Raw genomic sequence first — 18,406 nt, forward strand, 5'->3', positions numbered from 1 at the left:
GCGCTGGGGATCAAACCCAGGGCCTTATACATGCAAGGCAAGCACTGTACCAACTGAGCTATATCCCCAGCTCAAGTTCACAATAGCTAAATTGTGGAACCAACCTAGATGCCCTTCAATAGATGAATGGATAAAAAAAATCTGGCATATATACACAATGGAAAATTACTCAGCAATAAAAGAGAATAAAAATCATGACATTTGCAGGTAAATGGATGGAGTTAGAGAATATCATGCTAAGCAAAATAAGCCAAACCCAAAAAACCAAATGCCAAATATTTTCTCTGATATAAGGAGGCTGATTCATAGTGGGATAGGGAGAAGGAGCATGGGAGGAATAGACGGACTCTAGATAGGGCAGAGGGGTTGGAGGGGAAGGGAGGGGACATGGGGTTATTAATGATGGTGGAATGTGATGATCATTATTATCCAAAGTACAGGTATGAAGACACAAATTGGTGTGAAAATACTATATATACAACCAGAGATATGAGAAATTATGCTCTATATGTGTAATAAGATTACATGGTAATGCATTCTGCTGTCATATATAAATCAAAATAAATAAATAAAAAATTTGTTGATGAAAGAAAGGCAGGAATGCAAGCAGAGTCAAGGAATTTGCCTCAGTCACTTTGCTTTTTGTAGGAGATATACACTACTATACAACCTATACATCCTTTATTATAAGATTGGCAGCCCTAAAAATTCCTTTTTTAAAAAAATATTTATTTTTTAGTTGTAGTTGGACACAATGCCTTTATTTATTTATTTTTATGTGGTGCTGAGGATCGAACCCAGGGCCTTACACTTGCTAGGCGAGCACTCTACTGCTGACCCACAACCCCAGCCCAAGAATTCCTTTTTTAACATAGCATGTGATAGATGTATTCCTGTCCCTGAAGGAATGAGGGGCAGATACTTCTATACACAGCTCAATCACTATTTAATCATATTTACCCTTTCCTGGATGCATGCAATGATTGAGTGTTGCATGTTTCTTTTAATTTCAAGAATAAATACTGGGAAAATATTTATTTATAAGAACAAGTAACAGTTTTCCTGGATGTGTCCTTTGAAGTCAATCTCCTTGGACGATAGGTTTTTTATAATATAAAGTTCTATTTCTGTTATAAAAGCTTATGAGACAGACTGTAAATTCCTTAAAACTTAGGCTATCATTTTTCATAGCAGTGCTCTTTCTCAAATACTCCACACTCTGGGATATCGGAGTCATTGTTAAATGGATTATTAAAATGACAGACGAGGTTCTTACACATGACTAAGTAGTCCTGAGTATAAATTAGGTGCTTTGGGATATGTATGCTCTCTTTTAAATCTCTAGAGTGATATTACTACATTGAAGTACAGGAATAGTTTACTAACTGGTCAAATCTAAGCTGGTAATTAAAAACTGATGAAGTTTGGCACTACGATAGAACATTTTTAATAACTGCCTTCAGAATGCCACTTTTCTAATTTGGAACTTATCAATTTACATAAAACTTTGTATTTACAGTTCCACTAATATACTTGGGAGAAAATGTTTCACTTAAATTTAAGGAACACCAAAGGCAAGAAAATTCATATGGAAAATATCTTGGCCTCTCTCAACATTTGCAAATATAAAAGTCTTTACTGAAAACTTTTCAAAACACTTTTCACCATAATATCCTAAATTTTTAGGAATCAATGAATATTTTTGAGTGATATTATATATAAAATATATTGCTGCATGAATCTAAATCCATAATTCTAATTGATACAATTTCTTTATTCTTGCTTTCATGAATCTTACTGGTTGAAGAGAACATGGTCGAAAAAATGCCTTCTTTAGAAATGGGACCTTTGAGTTTCTCAAGGTTATTAAGAATATTAAAAAAGTAACTTTGGGTAAATAAGATGTTTTCATAAAATATCACATATCTTGCAGGAACCAAACCAGGCATACTCAAACAGGTAAAATCCGCTTTTATCTCAATACTTTCTCACTTTGAAAGGAGTTATGTAGTCTACATTTCAAACACGGAAGTTGTTGTTTCTTGTTATCAGATTACAAATACAATGCCTATATTATCAAAGAGTTCATTTTCTCCAAACACCAAATTTGTCTTTTAAAGAAATACTCATATAGTATTAAGCTGATACTTATGTCAGACTTAGGAAACTAATTAAAGCTTCCTGAGAGGGGTCAAGAGAGGCATACAAAGCCTACAGCTTATTCTTGTCTTTTATTTTTGTACCACCTGTTTATAAGAAAAGGAATCAATAACCTTCCTACGTTCATATATAAATACATGACTATTAGAACTTCACAGCATGTACAATCACAAAAATGGAAAGTCATACTCCATGCACATTTGATACGTCAAAATACATTCTACTGTCATATATAACTAAAACGAACAAATAAAAAAAGAGATCCTTGGCTGATATAAAAGAAAGTAAGATTTTGAAACAATTTCCTTCCTTCTTTTCCTTTTCTTTTTACTCATTTAAGATGGCTTGGAAATGGCTCCATGAATTCTCTAAAAGGATTAGCAATAACATTTTATGCTAAGTAAAAAAAAATGAATACTACTTTCTTTTCTCAAATGACTACTGCAGAGGGTAGGTGACTACTGAATTTTAATGTAAATGTTAAAATTTTTTTTATCATGTCCAGACTTTTTGTAACTGTAGAATATTTATCACTACCAACTATATGATTCCTCAAATTTGAGCTATACCATACCAACCAAATATTCCACTTTGTCTAGAAGGGTAATTTATTTATTTACTTAAATTTTTTTTTAACTTCAGTTTATTTATTTATTTATTTATTTTATGCGGTGCTGAGAATCAAACCTTTACCAATGAGCCACAACATCAGCCTGGGTAATTTATTTTTAACTTACTGCCTCTAAACTGCCCCCCCCCCCCTTTTTTTAACTTTAAATAAGAAACAGAAAAAAAATGCTTAAAGAATTTTTGCATCATAAAATATCCTGTGAATTTTCATATTATTTATAGAATTAGCTTTTATCTTTGGGCTTTCAATTTAAAATTCAAATTTATCTCGATGCAGTAAATCTCATCCAAAGAATGTAAACAGATGTTTAACAATAACATGTTATTATTTCAAGGAACTTTTATTGTACTGAGACCTACTAAAAGGAAACCTAAACTTACAAATGGCAGAAAATAGGTAGATTCAGTCACCAAATATTCTCCAACTTATCTCCAAATTAAAGTAGAAGTGATTTGAAATTGGACATGGTCTATGCATTCATATTACCTTGATCCTGACTGGAAGACAAGTTCCCCAGAATCTAGCTAACAGGTTAGGAACAATTGTTCCTATATGCAGAAATGTGCCAGAGGTTAAGCTACACACTTACAACATGAGTTTTCTATAATGACACTGGATTTGGGATGTCTACTTTTCTGTGATATGCAGCTGCAGGGAATATTATTTTGTATTTTGGTTAGGAAGAAAATACTGTCAGAATACTTTTTTTCTTTTAATGTAGAAGAAACAGCTGCCTTCATGGAAATGGAGTTGGGGATACTCCAATTCAAGCCTACAGTACAATGTATTTTGGAATGGAGCACTTGAATTCTCAGCTGCCATCCCAGATTATTGCTTCTACGTCTATCCATCTCTTTCAAGGAATGCTTTCCTTTTATCTAGTGGGTAGGAAATATTAGAACTTCGGATAAGCGATATATCTTTTTGTAACCAAAACTAACCTTAGTGACTTGTTTCTATGAAAGTAGTAATACATGATGATAGAAAAATGGGATTCATTTTACAAAAACGTATTTACAAGCAACTTTTTAGGAACATAGCTCTTCTACTAAGGCACGAACATTTGTATTTACAACACAGATCTGAAACACCTACATGTTTCTCTACATAACAGAACATGTTTCTCTTGGCTGATGCAATGTTTTATCTTCATATTTGAGCAGGAATTTATAAATAGGTCATTCTTGGTATTTTGGCCAAAAGGACATTTAGGCATGAGTTTTGTTTTAGGAAAAACAGTGAAGTGTAACAGCATAAAATATGCTAGTCTTTTCACTTTTTTACATGCACACAAAGTTACCATCTAAAGTCTTCTTTAATTCAGCTTTCAGTTTTTCCTGGTCTTCTACTAGTTTTTTATTTTCTGTTTCCAAAGTGTATTCTTCATCTGTGGTTTTCAAAATCTATCACAAAAGAGAGGTACAGGAAGAAGTAAGCTTAGATTAAGATAGCTAGACAGATAGCTAGATAGCTTATAGCTAGATAGCTTATAGCTAGATAGATAGCTAGATAGCTTAATTAAAGCTCTACTGAATATATTATATAATCTTAAAATCATGTTTGGGAAATAAGGATTAAAATATATTCTGGAACTAAAGGAGACTCAAAATTTTGAAATTAAAAAATAATTTTTAAAAAATCAAGACAAGAAAAAAAAATTTATAGGAAGGGAAACAAGTAATCTATCTAAAGCTATTGGTTTTTATTTTATTCTTTGTCCTTTTAGATATTTTATAATTTTCTATAAGGTTACCATTTTCTTTTGCTAACAGAAACTTGATAATTGACACACACACAAAATATTTCTTTGTATTATGGCTAAAATATCTGAAATGAAAATAAGAATTTCTTGATAAGGTACAATTAGAATTATGTTTTCAAAATTATTCAGGTAAATAACATGAATCTCTCTTCCTCAATTAAGTGCATGGCATAAATCTAAGGAAATAAGAGGTTGACAGTAATTAGAAAACCATTGTGTTCTGGTTGCAAAGCTGTCCACTCAAGACTATTTTTTTATACAGACAAATTTGTAAGAATATAAAGTTGTCAGGGTGGAGACGGATAAGTGGAAAATGACAGGGCCATATCTATGGCTGGAAAATTCTATCTAATTTTCATTGAGCAGTCCCCAAATTATTTTTACTCAGCAATTAATTCTTTACAATGTTATTTATATTTTGAAATCTATTCTGGCTTTTAGAAAAATTGTAGCTTATCTTTTCTAGGCAGGAAAAATTAAGATCTCAACAGTGAAACAACTGATTAAAATAAAAACATCATGAAGTAAAAAATTCCATAATTTATATGGATACAAACTATCACTGTTACTAGAACTAGGAAGCTGACTTAAAGAAATATTAAGGAATTTAAGTTACTAATATAAATAAATGAACATTTAAAAACTAAAATATGTAACCTCTAGCATGGGTTAGTGGACTAAATAAAGTGGCAACAACTTAATACTGACAGCTTCCAGAGTCTGGTAAAAGAGCAACTCACAAGAATTTTACATAGACTGAGGTAAGAATTTCAAGGGCAGAGTGATTCATTTTTTAATGTAAGTTGATATGGTAAACAAACAAAACTTACAAATTTCCACTGAGCAATGACTATAGGCAAATATTTTATAATCCAAGGTGCTGTAAGAGAAACATGATTCCTACTCTTAGGTAACTTTAGTAGAAATGAAAAGATGAGCATAAAAACTGTTGCACAAGACCAAATATAGTACTAATGCACTATAACAAAAATTAGGCAAGTCAGAGGAGGAATTAAAGCTCTACTGAATATATCATAAAATCTTAAAATCATGTTTGGGAAATAAGGATTAAAATATATTCTGGAACTAAAGGAGACTCAAAATTTTGAAATTAAAAAATATTTTTTTTAAAAATCAAGACAAGAAAAAAAAATTTCTCCAAATCTTTTAATTTGTTGCTTAGTTCAAGTTCAAAACAATTATAGCTGTTACTTCATTGAATTCAGTTCATAAAATCTCTAGTGATTACTCAAATTGGAAAAGAATCACTGAGTTGCAGGAATGTTTATAGTGACTACTTGAATTATTATGGCAATGATTTGGAAAAGTTGGATTTGTGTTAGTCTTGTAAATAAGCTTTCATTACTGCACCTGTAAAATCATCCAAATTTATTATGTGTAACTTCACCTTGGAGACAGACCAGGGACCCTAGAATCTGAAATTCAATAGCTACCAGCTACATGAACATAAGTATTCTCTGTCCCACTCACCTCATCCCACCTTGGTAAGTGACTGGAACAAAAAGTCTGTGAGAGGTAAAACTCTATACTTTTTTTTTTTTTTTTTTAATTTTAAAGCACTTAAATTAAAAGTGAGTTTTTTTTCTTAGTTTTAGTTTTATTTTTGTAATTATTTCCTTCAACTGAGAGGCAGAACAGAAAAGGCTCAAACTTCATTTTTTTAAAACAATTTTTTTTTAGTTGTTGATGAATCTTTATTTTATTCCTTTATTTATATGTGGAGCTGAGAATCGAATCCAGTGCCTCACACAAGCTAGGCAAGCACTCTGAGCACAACCTTAGCCCACTACAAGTCATTTTAATAACAGGATAGGAATTGAGGGCAGAAAACAAAGTGGTTTTAAATGTGGATTCTAGTGTCAGGCTGCTTAGTTTCCAATTTTCTGAGTAACAGAAAACTTGATTTTGTGCAAGTTACTTAGCCTTTCTAGGCCTGTTTCTTCATCTATAAAATGCAGATAATAAAATATAAAACTCACAGGATTGTTATGAGAATTAAGAGAGTTAATACCTTACTGTCTAGCATTTGAAGCAATACTTGACATGTTGTTAACTATTATTTACAGATAAGGAAACTTTAAGACCAGAACACACAAGTAACATCCCAGGTCACATTGCTAATTACTTAATTACTTACTTACTTACTTACTTAATTAATTGCTAATTACTTAACTGCAGGGACTGGTACCCAAGTCTCTTAGATCTCAAGATAATGAGCTTTCTACTACATAATATGCCTCTGATAGAGAACAAAGAGAAAGTTTTATTTTTCCTTAGCTAATATTTCAAAATCCACAAGTACCTGAAATCAAAGCCATCCTTTATATTTTCACCTATGGCTTTTATTTTATTGGTCAATTAGTTACATTCTGAGCACTGAGAGTATTTTGGTCTAGTTCACAGACTTTTGTCCCACTGTATACTAGCCTTAGTCCTGCATTATCTGTGCTTCATCTGATGATCCAGCACCACTGAATAGGTCTCAGCTACGTAGGAAGCAGGGAACCAGGACAGCATGGAACCAAAGGAAAGGAAAATAAAAAAACAAGAAACTGTGGGAGGTCAAGGAATCAGTGACCATAAAATAGATTTCCTTCCTTTGGGTAACAGACTTGAAAACAATTTCCAAAAGCAAAGCTCCAAAAATATTTTGAGGAAAGTGATTTTTTTTTTTTTTGAAGAATAAGGGAAATTTAAGTGCACTAATTATGGTGTACATGGGAAAAGTAACAGTTTCAAAACTTTAAATACTTTACATTTTTGTAGAGTTGAGGAGTAAAGAGAAAGACAACTGAAGGTGAAAAAGTAAATGTCCTTACAGTAGTTATAATTCATTACTCTGATATGATGTATATAATTTACAATCAATATGAGCATCCAAGAAGTCTTTTCATAAAAATGAGGCTATATACTTTTGAATTTAGCCATCATAAGTTAATCAAAGCTTAGAGGACTGTATTTTGTTTTCTATTATTGGGAAATGAGATCAAAAGATAAAAAAATGATGCAAGTAACATTAAAGCACAAAATAAAGTGCTTGACTGTGCTGCTGATACATTCCAAAAAAGAAAATGACATATTGCTTGCTTCTGAATACAGAAAATACCAAAGCAAATTTACAAGACTTTGATAGATCAATGACGTTTTGAAATAGAGCAAATCAAAATATAAACTGGTTCTTGTACTCCAAAAGTTTCCTTAACACATGCTAACAATCTACTCAAAAGAAAGACTTCTGAATTCTGTTTCTATGAACAGAGATCTTTCTTTACCTTTTTTGTTACAGTATAAATGATGCAGATATGAAAAATAAAATATGGGCTTTGAAGATGTGACCATAATAATGGAGAGTCATTACAATTTTTTGCAATTAGTTGTTGCCTCATTTAATAGGTTTTAGAAAGCTTTATACTGTATCATGCATAGCTAACTTATTTAGAATTGATGAAAGGGGGTGCTAATTATCCTTTCTGTAAGAGACTGAACATTAAGATTTAGACAAGGACTTTAATTTTCTATTGCTTGACTCAAAATACTTTATACCTAACTATAACTTGGTGTAATGATAATGACTGTTTGCATTTCTTTAATTCACAAGAGAAAAATAATTTTGGGATGTGGATGTGGATCAGTGGTAGAGCGCTTGCCTAACATGTGTAAGGCACTGGGTTTGATCCCTGGCACCACAAAAATAAATAAATTAATAAAACAAATAAAGTAAAGGTATTTGTCCATCTACAATTTAAAAAATATTAAAAAAATAATATTATTGCATTATTTTAGGAATGATTTCTTCAAGAAAATGTGTTTCTCTTCTCTTTTTTCTAAGGAGAATGAGTGAAACTAATGGGACTTAATATGAACTGACAACACTGAAGCATTGAAACCTGACTCCTAAATTTTAAATTTCTTTAGAAAAAAAGATATCCAAAGTAATTTTGTATCTTTCATTTTTCCATTTGTTCTTTTTGGTCAATGGAAAAAACACCAGTACCTAATCCACACTGAATGTAAGGGGAAGGATAATATAGGATTCTCAAAGTAGGAATATCATTAGCATCACCAAAATAAAGATTTAAACTATTATGAGCAATCATCAATCTACAACCAATGACCTCTCTCTGCTTTTTATACAACCAATCATACTTTAATTGAAAAAGAAAAGGAAACAGAATCACAAAGATTTAGTTTGGGTAATGAAGTAAGATTAATGGTAATGAAGAAATTAAAATTCATAACCTCAGAATGTTTTCTCTTTGAATCATAAGAAATAGGTCCAAAGATATTAATTTACTATGGACGAGAGACGTGAGAACAAGTAAACTAAGAGAATGGTAAAGGTACTTTCGATATAATCATTCTACAGAACATTATTGTTCAACAACAATATCAATAATATTCATATGAACTGTTACAAAAAAGATTAAATACCCTTTTTAGTTTTTCATTCTCTTCCATGAATCTTTTGGCAGCCTTATTAGTATTTTCTGCTTGACTTTTAAGCATTCCTTTGTTTGAGAGTTCTTTTGCCAGCTGAGTTATAAGTGTAACCAGACGTCTCAACACTCTGAGGAAAAAAAATCATAATAATGCATCACTAGATCAATCAGTAACTGTGACTTTAAATCAAAGAGCCATTATCAAATGATTCCCTATAAGGTACACAGGTGTGGGTGGTGGAGAAAGTGATGTTTAAATGGAATATATATATATATATATTTATATATATATATTTATAATGTATGTATATAAGTACATATATATTTAATCCAAGTCTCTTAGTTAAAACAAGCCTGTGTCTTATTCCTTTGAAATCTCTGTTAGAAGACTAGCATTTAGAATAGTTTCAGTGGTACTTTTTTCTCTTATTTTGTTTTGCAGTGCTGGAGACAGAACCTAGGGCCTTGCGCATACAGTGATACTTTTCAAATTATTTTTCTAGTACAGCTCTTTAGCATGAATATCAGACAGTAAGGCCAAAATGAAAACCCATTTTTTTCTGACCAGTTCAAAAAATGGTATTTAAAGGCATTGTATACATTTGACGGAGCCTAAAAACTGCTCATTCACATCTGTTCATGGTAACTTCCACTGTTAGAAATTATAATTGATCTCTTCAATTATTCATTCAGTGATATTTACTGAGGAACTGCTAAGTATTAAACACTATGCTAGGCACTCGGGACACAGCAGAAAATGAATTAAGTCCCTGTCTTCAAAGAGTTTAGGTTCTAGTTGGAGGACCAAAACAGTATTTAATTACAATTGTAAATGATACTAGGAACAAAAGTATATACATGTAAGAGAGAATATAACAGAAGACCTACCTACTTTTTGGGGGACTGATGGCCACAGAGGGCTTCTCTGAGAAAGTCTAAAGAATGAGCAAGGGAAAGGAAAACAGGGAAAGGAAAGGGTGTTCTGGTAGAAGAAATAGCTTGTGTGAAGACACTAACATGGAAAGGAGCTGGCTACACCACAACTCATTTGTTCTAAGAAAGCGTGAATAGTGAAGGTGAGTGTGGCTGGAATGTATGGTAAGTATTAGAAAAGAGTACAAAGAAAGGCTAGACAGAGAGAGACAGGAGCCAGATCAAGCAAGGTCCTATGGAATTAGCAAACCTATAAACAGTAACAATTACTTGCCATTTGGTCATTTCACCTGAGTTCCTTTATGAAGATATTAGTAAAAAAAAGTCTTCACATATGTGGAAAAAGTGAGAGAGAGAAAGAAACCTAAACAATGTGTTAAAATTGTGATTCAACTTTTTTTTTTTTTTTACTTACAGCCAAAAAAATAATGAAAATCCAGAAATGTAAAGATTTCTTTGAGACCTAAAAAGTTTCATCTGTGTATGTTCATAGGCACCAAGTTTGCTAGTTGAGCTCTTGTCAATGGTATGAATAGAGGCATATTTCCTTACTTCTCTCACAGCATCTATTATAGTAAAAGAGAAAATACTTTGTTTTTAAGAATATAAAATCATTAAAGAAAGAGAAGCAGTTTTAGAGTAACTGATCAAACTTTTTAATAATTGACTTTATGTAGGGGGCTCTCTTTCCTTTTTTAGCACCTGGAGGGTAAGTAAGTAGTGATTGTGATAGATTAGACATTATAGAAATGTCTGTTTAGTTCCTTCATCCATTTTTGAATTGGGTTATCTGGCTTTTCATTTGTCCCCAAGATGTCTTTTGTAGATTTTTTTTTCAAGCTGAGAATTACATAATGGACATTCGTCAGATGATTACATCTCTGTAGTTTTTGGATATATAATACTTAAATTGGGTAACTGATTGGATCAGTTCAATAATTTTGGTAGGTTACCACAGCATTAAAAAAAAAATCCAGCATGGACTGTCATTGGTCATTGTATTGTCTTTCTAGCTATACTACAAACTTTTACCTTTTACTCTATCCTTAAGAATGACTAAAATTTCACCTATTGACAGTAATTTAATGCAATATACCATTACCATCAACTCCAATAGATGATCCTATTTTTCTTATAGTATTAGCATTTTTTGTAGCTACTATTACTTTAAATAACTACAATTTTAGAAATATTTAACAGGTTTGTTAAAATGGGATTTGATCTATGGTGGCATATACTATATATCTATATGGTGGCATATACTTCCCTGACTAACAATTGGATTACACCTATTATTGGAAATTTTCAAATAGCTGTTCCTTTGATTTTTTCAGTTCTGACAGGTCTCAGTTCCAGGTGAACTATTTCTTTCTAGTGCAAAATAGATACCAGCACATATGTTTAGTGCATTGTAAAATTAGAATTTCATAGTTAGTTATTCTTAATCACTGGATTCTTTCATGTTCTAGAGAAGGCAACCATCTTAAATGTTTTAAAGCCAAAAGAGGTACAACAAGTTCGAATGCTCCCTTCATGTGACCATTAGCATTCCTGGGGAAGTTTTTGCCACATGAGAAAAGAGATTCCAGTTAGAAAATTGAGGCCACTTTGACAATCATTTGAATTTATTTTTTATAACACTTTGAGACAAAATTCACAGTCTGTTTGAACTCAGTTACTTCTAAAAAACATGGTGATTATGAAGACTTACAGAATTTGTTTTGATTAAAAACTTTAAAGCCCTTTTAACTTCTAAAATAAAAATTTCAAACTTGCTGAAAACTATCACCAGTTAGAGTGTTCTTAATCTGAAATGCTTATATTCAGAAGTATTTGGGATTTACTCATTTTAAATATTTGCATGTACATGTTAAGATATTTTAAAGTCACATGAGATTCATTTAATTTTTATACAAACCTTATGCACATAGCCTGAAGCCAATTACATACAATTTGCTTGGGTTTTAAAATTATTTCTAATAGGCACATTATAAAGATACATACTAGTGGGATTTGTTATATCTCTCTATATATGCATATAATTTGATCAATCTCAGTCCTCACCACCTTCCCTTTTCTCTCCTCCCTCAATTTGCTTGCTGTACTGATCTCCCTTCTATTATTATAATGTATTATAGTGTATTATAATCATATACATAAGTGGGATTCATTGTGGTATATTTGTATGTGAATATAGCATAATTTGACATATTTTGTCACCCCCCCGCCCTGTCTCCCTCCCTCTCGATCCCCTTCTTAATACTCTAATGGTGTTCTTCCTATTTTTGTTTTTCATTTGTGTGTGTGTGTGTGTGTTTGTGTTTTGACTCCAACACATGAGGTCAGGTGTGGAAGTTTCCACTGTGGTGTCATGTTGGTCTTCAAAGTTCCAGATTTTGGAATATTTTGGATTTAAAATTTTCAAATTAAGGATGCTCAATCTTTCCAAAAAACATTTATAATCCCATTACATCGATTCAACAATTATTAACAATCTGCCATATCTGTCTTTTAAAAAGTATTTGAAAGTGAAGTTGCAATAATCATGACACTTTACTCCTAAATACTTCAGTATGCATTTCCTCAAATTAAAAACCCATTCCTCCTACATAAATTAGTCATTTTTTAAAATAGAGTTTTGTTTTAGATCTTATTGATACAACTATCCAGCTCTGCAGTTATCTGTGGAAATAGGCATAGATAATATGAGAACAAACAGGGATGGAAATGTTTCAATAAAACTTTATTAACAAAAATTGGCTTCGGGTCCATAAGCTGTAAATTGAAATACAAAAACGTTGCTATCATAAATAAAAAAACCCCAAAAAACAAAAACAAACAAACAAAAAACAAAAACAAAACCCCTAACATCTAACAATTACTCTAAGTTCAAATTTTGGCAGTAGTCTCCAAATCTGTGGTGATATCATTTTTTTTTTAAACCAGGATTTAATCAAGATGCACAGTCCACTTCTAAGATTCCTTTTGAGAGTTTAAAGATTCTATTTCTTTGTTCCCTAGCAGCTGAGCCCTTGGATGCTTAGGATACCACTTTTAACAGAGGAGTGTATAACTGGATGCCATGAGAAACAGTATCTGGTAACTCTGAAAAGTGGGATATGCATTATTGCATTTTAACCTTCAAATAAAGTAAGAGGTTAATAAGAATCCCTGTACTTCCCTGAAATTAATGCCTCTGTATACAGAATATCAAATGTGTATCAAAATATCAATATCTGCTGATCTCCTCTTGATTTTTAGAAATCCACCCCACCTTTTTCTTTTATCCTCTCTAGCTTCCAAATATGAGAAAAATATATGACCCTTGACCTTCTGAGTTTGACTTATTTAGCTTAACAAGTTCCATCCTGCAAATGGCATAATTTCATTTTTCTTTATGGTTGAATAAAATTCCATTGTGTATATATGCCACATTTTCTTTCTTTAGTTATAGATGGACACAATACCTTTATCTTTATTTATTTTAATGTGGTGCTGAGGATCGAGCCTGGTGCCTCACAAATGCCAGGCAAGTGCTCTACCACTGACCACCAGCCCATGTCACATTTTCTTTAACGATTCATTTGTTGACAGACACCTAGGCTAATTTGGCTATTGTGAATTGTGCTGCTATAAACTTGAGTATCAAAGAGAGATCAATAGAGGAAAGGGAACAATGGGTGGGAGGAAGTGCTGAGGAGTGACAGTGGCCAAATTATATTGTTATACTGTATGTACGAATATGTAACAGCAAATCCCATTATTATGCACAACTGTAGTGGACCAATAAAAATTGTGGCAAAAAATCAATATCTATCAATATAATATATAAATTCAACTACATGCCAATATCAACATCAACATAACTAAAAATCAAGAAATTCATTAAAAAACAACTAGAGTTATGTTTATTCAAAGGAGGGATCAGTACTAGTACTTACCTAGAAACAGAACAATCAATAGGATTATAATGGTAAGAAAAGCCTTGTTCCAAAAAGTTGCAATTTTACCCCAAACATTAAATGAAAAAATCTTCTGCCATCTGCAAAGCAATATAATTACATTAGGTATATATATATATATTTTTTAAAAAGGCGGTTTTGAAATACTTTCTAAATAAGTAACATTTTTGTGGTAGTGTGACAGGTAAAAACAAATAGAGGGCTGGGATTGTGGCACAGTGGTACAGTGCTTGCCTAATGTGTGAGGCACTGGGTTCAATCCTCACCACTGCATAGAAATAAATAAATAAAATCAAGGTCCATCAACTGAGTCCAAGGGATACAAATAAAGATAGAAAAAAAGAAATAGAGAAATTTAATATTCATGAAATAGAGAACTCTCTCAAATTTAATAATAATCTGACATTTGATTATCTTCTGTCTGGCAGCTTAAAAAAAAAAAAAAAAGGCTTTGTTTTTTGGATACAGTAATGCAATGTTGCCCAGGCTGTCTCTAAAATTGAGATCATCTTGCTTCATCCTCCTGAGCAGCTGGGATTATAGGTGTGTACCACCACACCCAATTAAAAAAAGGAATTCTTAACAGTAAAATGCTGTATTGTTGATCAAAGCTATTTATATCATCTTTCCTAGTCAGAGTGATGACTCAGAAATGACAAAAGTCTATTGGTCCAAAAATTGGCACCATTTCAGGAGTAAGAAGTTTCTCTATATATTTATTTTTATATAATATACTTTTAATATCTACTCCAAATAAAGATGTTTCTCTATTTTAATCATGAGAATTAAAAAAATTGAGGTACTAAATATATAAAAAAGTGAAAAAAATCTTATATAGCTTGATAAATTTTTACGTATGTTTATATCTATGTAATTTACCTACTACCCAGATCAAGATCTGAACACAGAGGAATGAGATGAGGGAAACAGTCTAGGTGGAATAGGCAGTAGAAGTAAACACAAGAGTTAAGAAGGAATGAGCAATAAATGGCAAAGAGTGACAAAATGATCCATCTTATAATTTGAAAGGTAACAAACTTTGTATAAGAGGATTTTAAATTAAAAAACACATTAACTGAGTCCAAAGGAGACAAATAAAGGTAGGAAGCATTAACTACATTTCAAGCAACTTATAATCTTTAAAAATAATTTTAATTTAAGATTACGACAAATTATTCACTGGTAAAATTTGTAAACAACTCTAAATATTAATGACTTGAAGTTGATGGGAAAAGGGACTGATAACAGATGGAACATTTTTTGCCTCTATACTTTCTTTTTATTTAATTTTTTATTTGTTCTAAATTAGTTCTAAGAATATACTTCTATACTTATTTCTATACTTAGAATTAAGTATTTTTATACAGGTGCTATTCAAATTCTATATTACAAAACTTTTATTTTATATTACAAAACTCTTTTAAAACAAGAACATAAGTGGTAATACCTTGATCTACGTCCAAATGTAAATTCACTTAACCTCATTTCAAAGGTCAATACAAGAGGGAATGGAAGTGACTCTCTATAGGGAACAACCAGCAATTAATAGGAAGACTCAATTCAAGAGCACCTAAACCTTGCTATATTATTGGTTCTAAGCAATCCTACACAGCTATCCTACTTAATTAATACAATTACCATATGAGGCATTATCACTTCAGGAGTAAGAGGTCTTATTATATAATATACTTTTATATAATATAATTGATAGACCCAACCTGATCTTTTCTTAAAATTGGGCATCTCCCCACAAAACCATGAAAAGATAATTTCGGCTTTACTATAAATTACTGCAAATTCTGAACCTGCTTGGAATGCCTGCCTGTGCCTTGAACTCACCCATGCCTGGCTCTCTGACCAGATAGCAGCCCTCTCTGAAACTTAGTGACACCTCATAAATATTGGCCTTCCCTGGCCAGACAACGACCCTCTCTGAAGCTCTAATGGTCCTCATAAATTCTGATGTTGGGGCCAGCAAAAAATGTAAACTACCATTAGTGTGATGCTTGTCAGAGTTCTGTTATCTGTAACCCCCCTTTGTGTAACTTTCTGGGCTATAAAGCTGGGCTTCAGGAAAGCTGGGGTGCTGTCTTGTTCCCGCCATTTTGGGAGGGAGAGGCAGCCCGGCCGGTCGAAATAATAAGCTTGCTTTAATTTGATTTTAATTGGAGTTAGTGGTCTTTTCTTGCATCCTGGTCTAACAATAATATTATATAATAGACAGTACTATTTCCATTTTATAGAAGGGGAAACTAGCTGGAGAGAGTCAATAACTTGCCCAATGTCACACAGTTAATAAATAATACCAGAGAACTGGGATACATACCCAGGGAGTTATTTTGAGCCTGTGCCTTTTATGACTGGGTTATATGAGAAAAGACCAAAACTTTTTTGTTGAAGATTATGAAGATACACATATAAAAGGTCAAAAGATGTGTATACACAAAGAAAAGGGACATAGTATAAGTTATTTGTGTGTAAATATGCCATATTTTCTTATGTGTATTTGTACATGAGAATATTTATATATCATGTGCCCAAACACCCACATCAATGTAACAGCTACTTGATCCTGATGGATATAAAAAATATTTGGAAGAAAGAAAAAGGCTGATCTCCAATTATGAATCACTTTGATGGAGAAAGATCAACTGAAGCAGCACTGTTTTTTTTTTCTTTGCAAATCTTCAAGCCTTACTTGTATATTGGATGTTCCCAAACAAGATCTTTCTCTTGTATATATAAATGAAGCAAAGTTTGAATATATAGGAGTCCATTGATGCAAATACTAACAAAAATCAAAAGAGGCATTATGGAGGGTTTAAAATGAGAGGCAGTATGATGAAGAAGCAGCACTGGACTGAAAGCAAGATTCTTGTTTGGAATTTGCTGCTGACCACGTAGGTGATCTTGGTTAGGCCATTTGCCTTCTCTGGGTCTCAGTATGTGATCTAAGGAACGAGCTGGGTTGGATGAGATAACTGAAGATTCCCTCCCCACTTACAATATGATTTTTTTCTTTAGTAAGGAAAAAAAAAACCATCAATAACAAAACAACAATGATATAGTTGATAGGCAAAGACAGAAGTGAGTTGAACCACGTAGATAATGAGCAAGTAAAGAGTTGTGAAAGACTACCTAGACCTCGAGCCATGGTAAAACTTTCTAAAGTTTCATCGAGTCCCATTATTTTACTACAGTGTAGTTTAAGAAGATATTTCTAGGATCTCACTTATGAAATATTTTCTTGTAAGTCATGAGTATAAACAAATATCTTGCAACATTTTATTACAAATCTGTTTTACTATCCATACCATCAAGTTCCTGGATCTAAAACTAACCCCCTAATGAGTAGATTATTAAAGGTAAAGTGTGTTAACGTTTGGGTTGAAATTTCTGTTCTTAAAGATCTTAAAAGGTCCTTTACTAAAGAAATAATGTTAATACATTGTCTGATAGCTTTCACATTTGGCCCTTTTAATACATTGAGTGGAATAAAAAGTAATAAAATGCCATCATTTTACATAGTTCACATAAGGCCAAAACTAAAGAACTTACAGGCTTTGGTTTCTAAATTGCCATTCCACTGCCTCAATTTAACATTTTTAAAAATACATGCTGTACTGTAAATATAATTTTTTTATTCCACTGCTTCAATTCAGGGCAATAAAACAAAGGTAAAACCTCATGACAAGACAGGGCAAGTATCAAAAGTATGTAATCAACAGAATCAGAAGTACTCGCACTCGGCTTCTTTCCTTTGAGAAGGGAGGAAAAAATTATCATTTGTACACATAATAAAGTTTTATAAATTTTAAATAGATATTGTCACGAAACAGTTCTAATCTGTTAAGTAAGTTTTTAAAAGAATACTCTTTGCACAGCGGGCTCTGAAAACTTTTCAATCTTAAGAAAACCTTTCCGTATCACACTGCAGCCTAAAGGAGCTAATCCAATATTTAGTATTTTTAAGATTTGAAAGTTTCCTACCTCTGAGGAGGAATAAAAGGTAGACAGAAGAGTAAAATGAGTCCTATTTCGGCATAAAGAAAGGTTGCAACTGCCACCCATTGGATTGTCATTTTTTTCTTCACACCTGAACGGAGAAACATTTATTTTACTTTACTTCATTTGAAAGAAAACTGGGCTGAAGGCCCCGGGGCACACTGCTACGTCAAAGGGCTGTACCGAGACCCCGCACACACCTCGGAATGGACCGGACAGGAAGGGACAGGACTAGACCGGACGAGACCCGGCCCGGGCGTGTCCACCTCCTTGGCGGGCCGCGCGGAACCCTAGAGGCGGCCACAGGGCGCCAATGACTTCCTCTTTGGCCGGCCGCTGCACCAACAGCCCAACGCCTCCCTCCTCTAATGCTTTGTGGCCCTCCCGCCCTCCGAAAGCCGCGGGCCAGCCGGCTCCGCTGGGTTTTTCAGCCCACAGCCTCGCGGCCCGCGGGTGTTACTCGGCCTTACCGCGCTGCGGCCCGTCTGGCTCC

At 32.8% G+C, this 18,406-nt stretch overlaps 1 protein-coding gene and 1 non-coding gene across 4 annotated transcripts in view; both read right to left on the reverse strand.

Moving 5' to 3' along the window:
- Bcap29 (B cell receptor associated protein 29) overlaps positions 1-18,400 on the reverse strand; it is a 48,056-nt gene extending 29,656 nt beyond the window's left edge. Inside the window, exons 1-6 of one of the 3 annotated variants that reach the window (XM_015488338.2) lie at positions 18,384-18,400; positions 17,899-18,004; positions 13,888-13,988; positions 10,362-10,512; positions 9,006-9,141; positions 4,092-4,194 (exon numbers count right to left, since the gene is read on the reverse strand). In XM_015488338.2, coding sequence (XP_015343824.1) covers positions 4,092-4,194; positions 9,006-9,141; positions 10,362-10,512; positions 13,888-13,988; positions 17,899-17,990 — 583 coding nt within the window. In that variant the 5' untranslated portion in view covers positions 17,991-18,004; positions 18,384-18,400. Of the gene's footprint in view, positions 1-4,091; positions 4,195-9,005; positions 9,142-10,361; positions 10,513-13,887; positions 13,989-17,898; positions 18,005-18,113; positions 18,329-18,383 lie in introns of those variants that run through there. The other 2 variants (XM_048786111.1, XM_048786112.1) reach the window with 2 other exon arrangements.
- Positions 813-934, reverse strand: LOC125611412. The gene has a single exon (XR_007341610.1). It is a non-coding gene; the product is annotated as a small nucleolar RNA U109 (small nucleolar RNA).
- Positions 18,401-18,406: the final 6 nt, after the last annotated feature.

This window comes from Marmota marmota, unplaced genomic scaffold (genome assembly GCF_001458135.2).
Source record: "Marmota marmota marmota unplaced genomic scaffold, marMar, whole genome shotgun sequence".
Taxonomy (NCBI): Eukaryota; Metazoa; Chordata; class Mammalia; order Rodentia; family Sciuridae; genus Marmota; species Marmota marmota.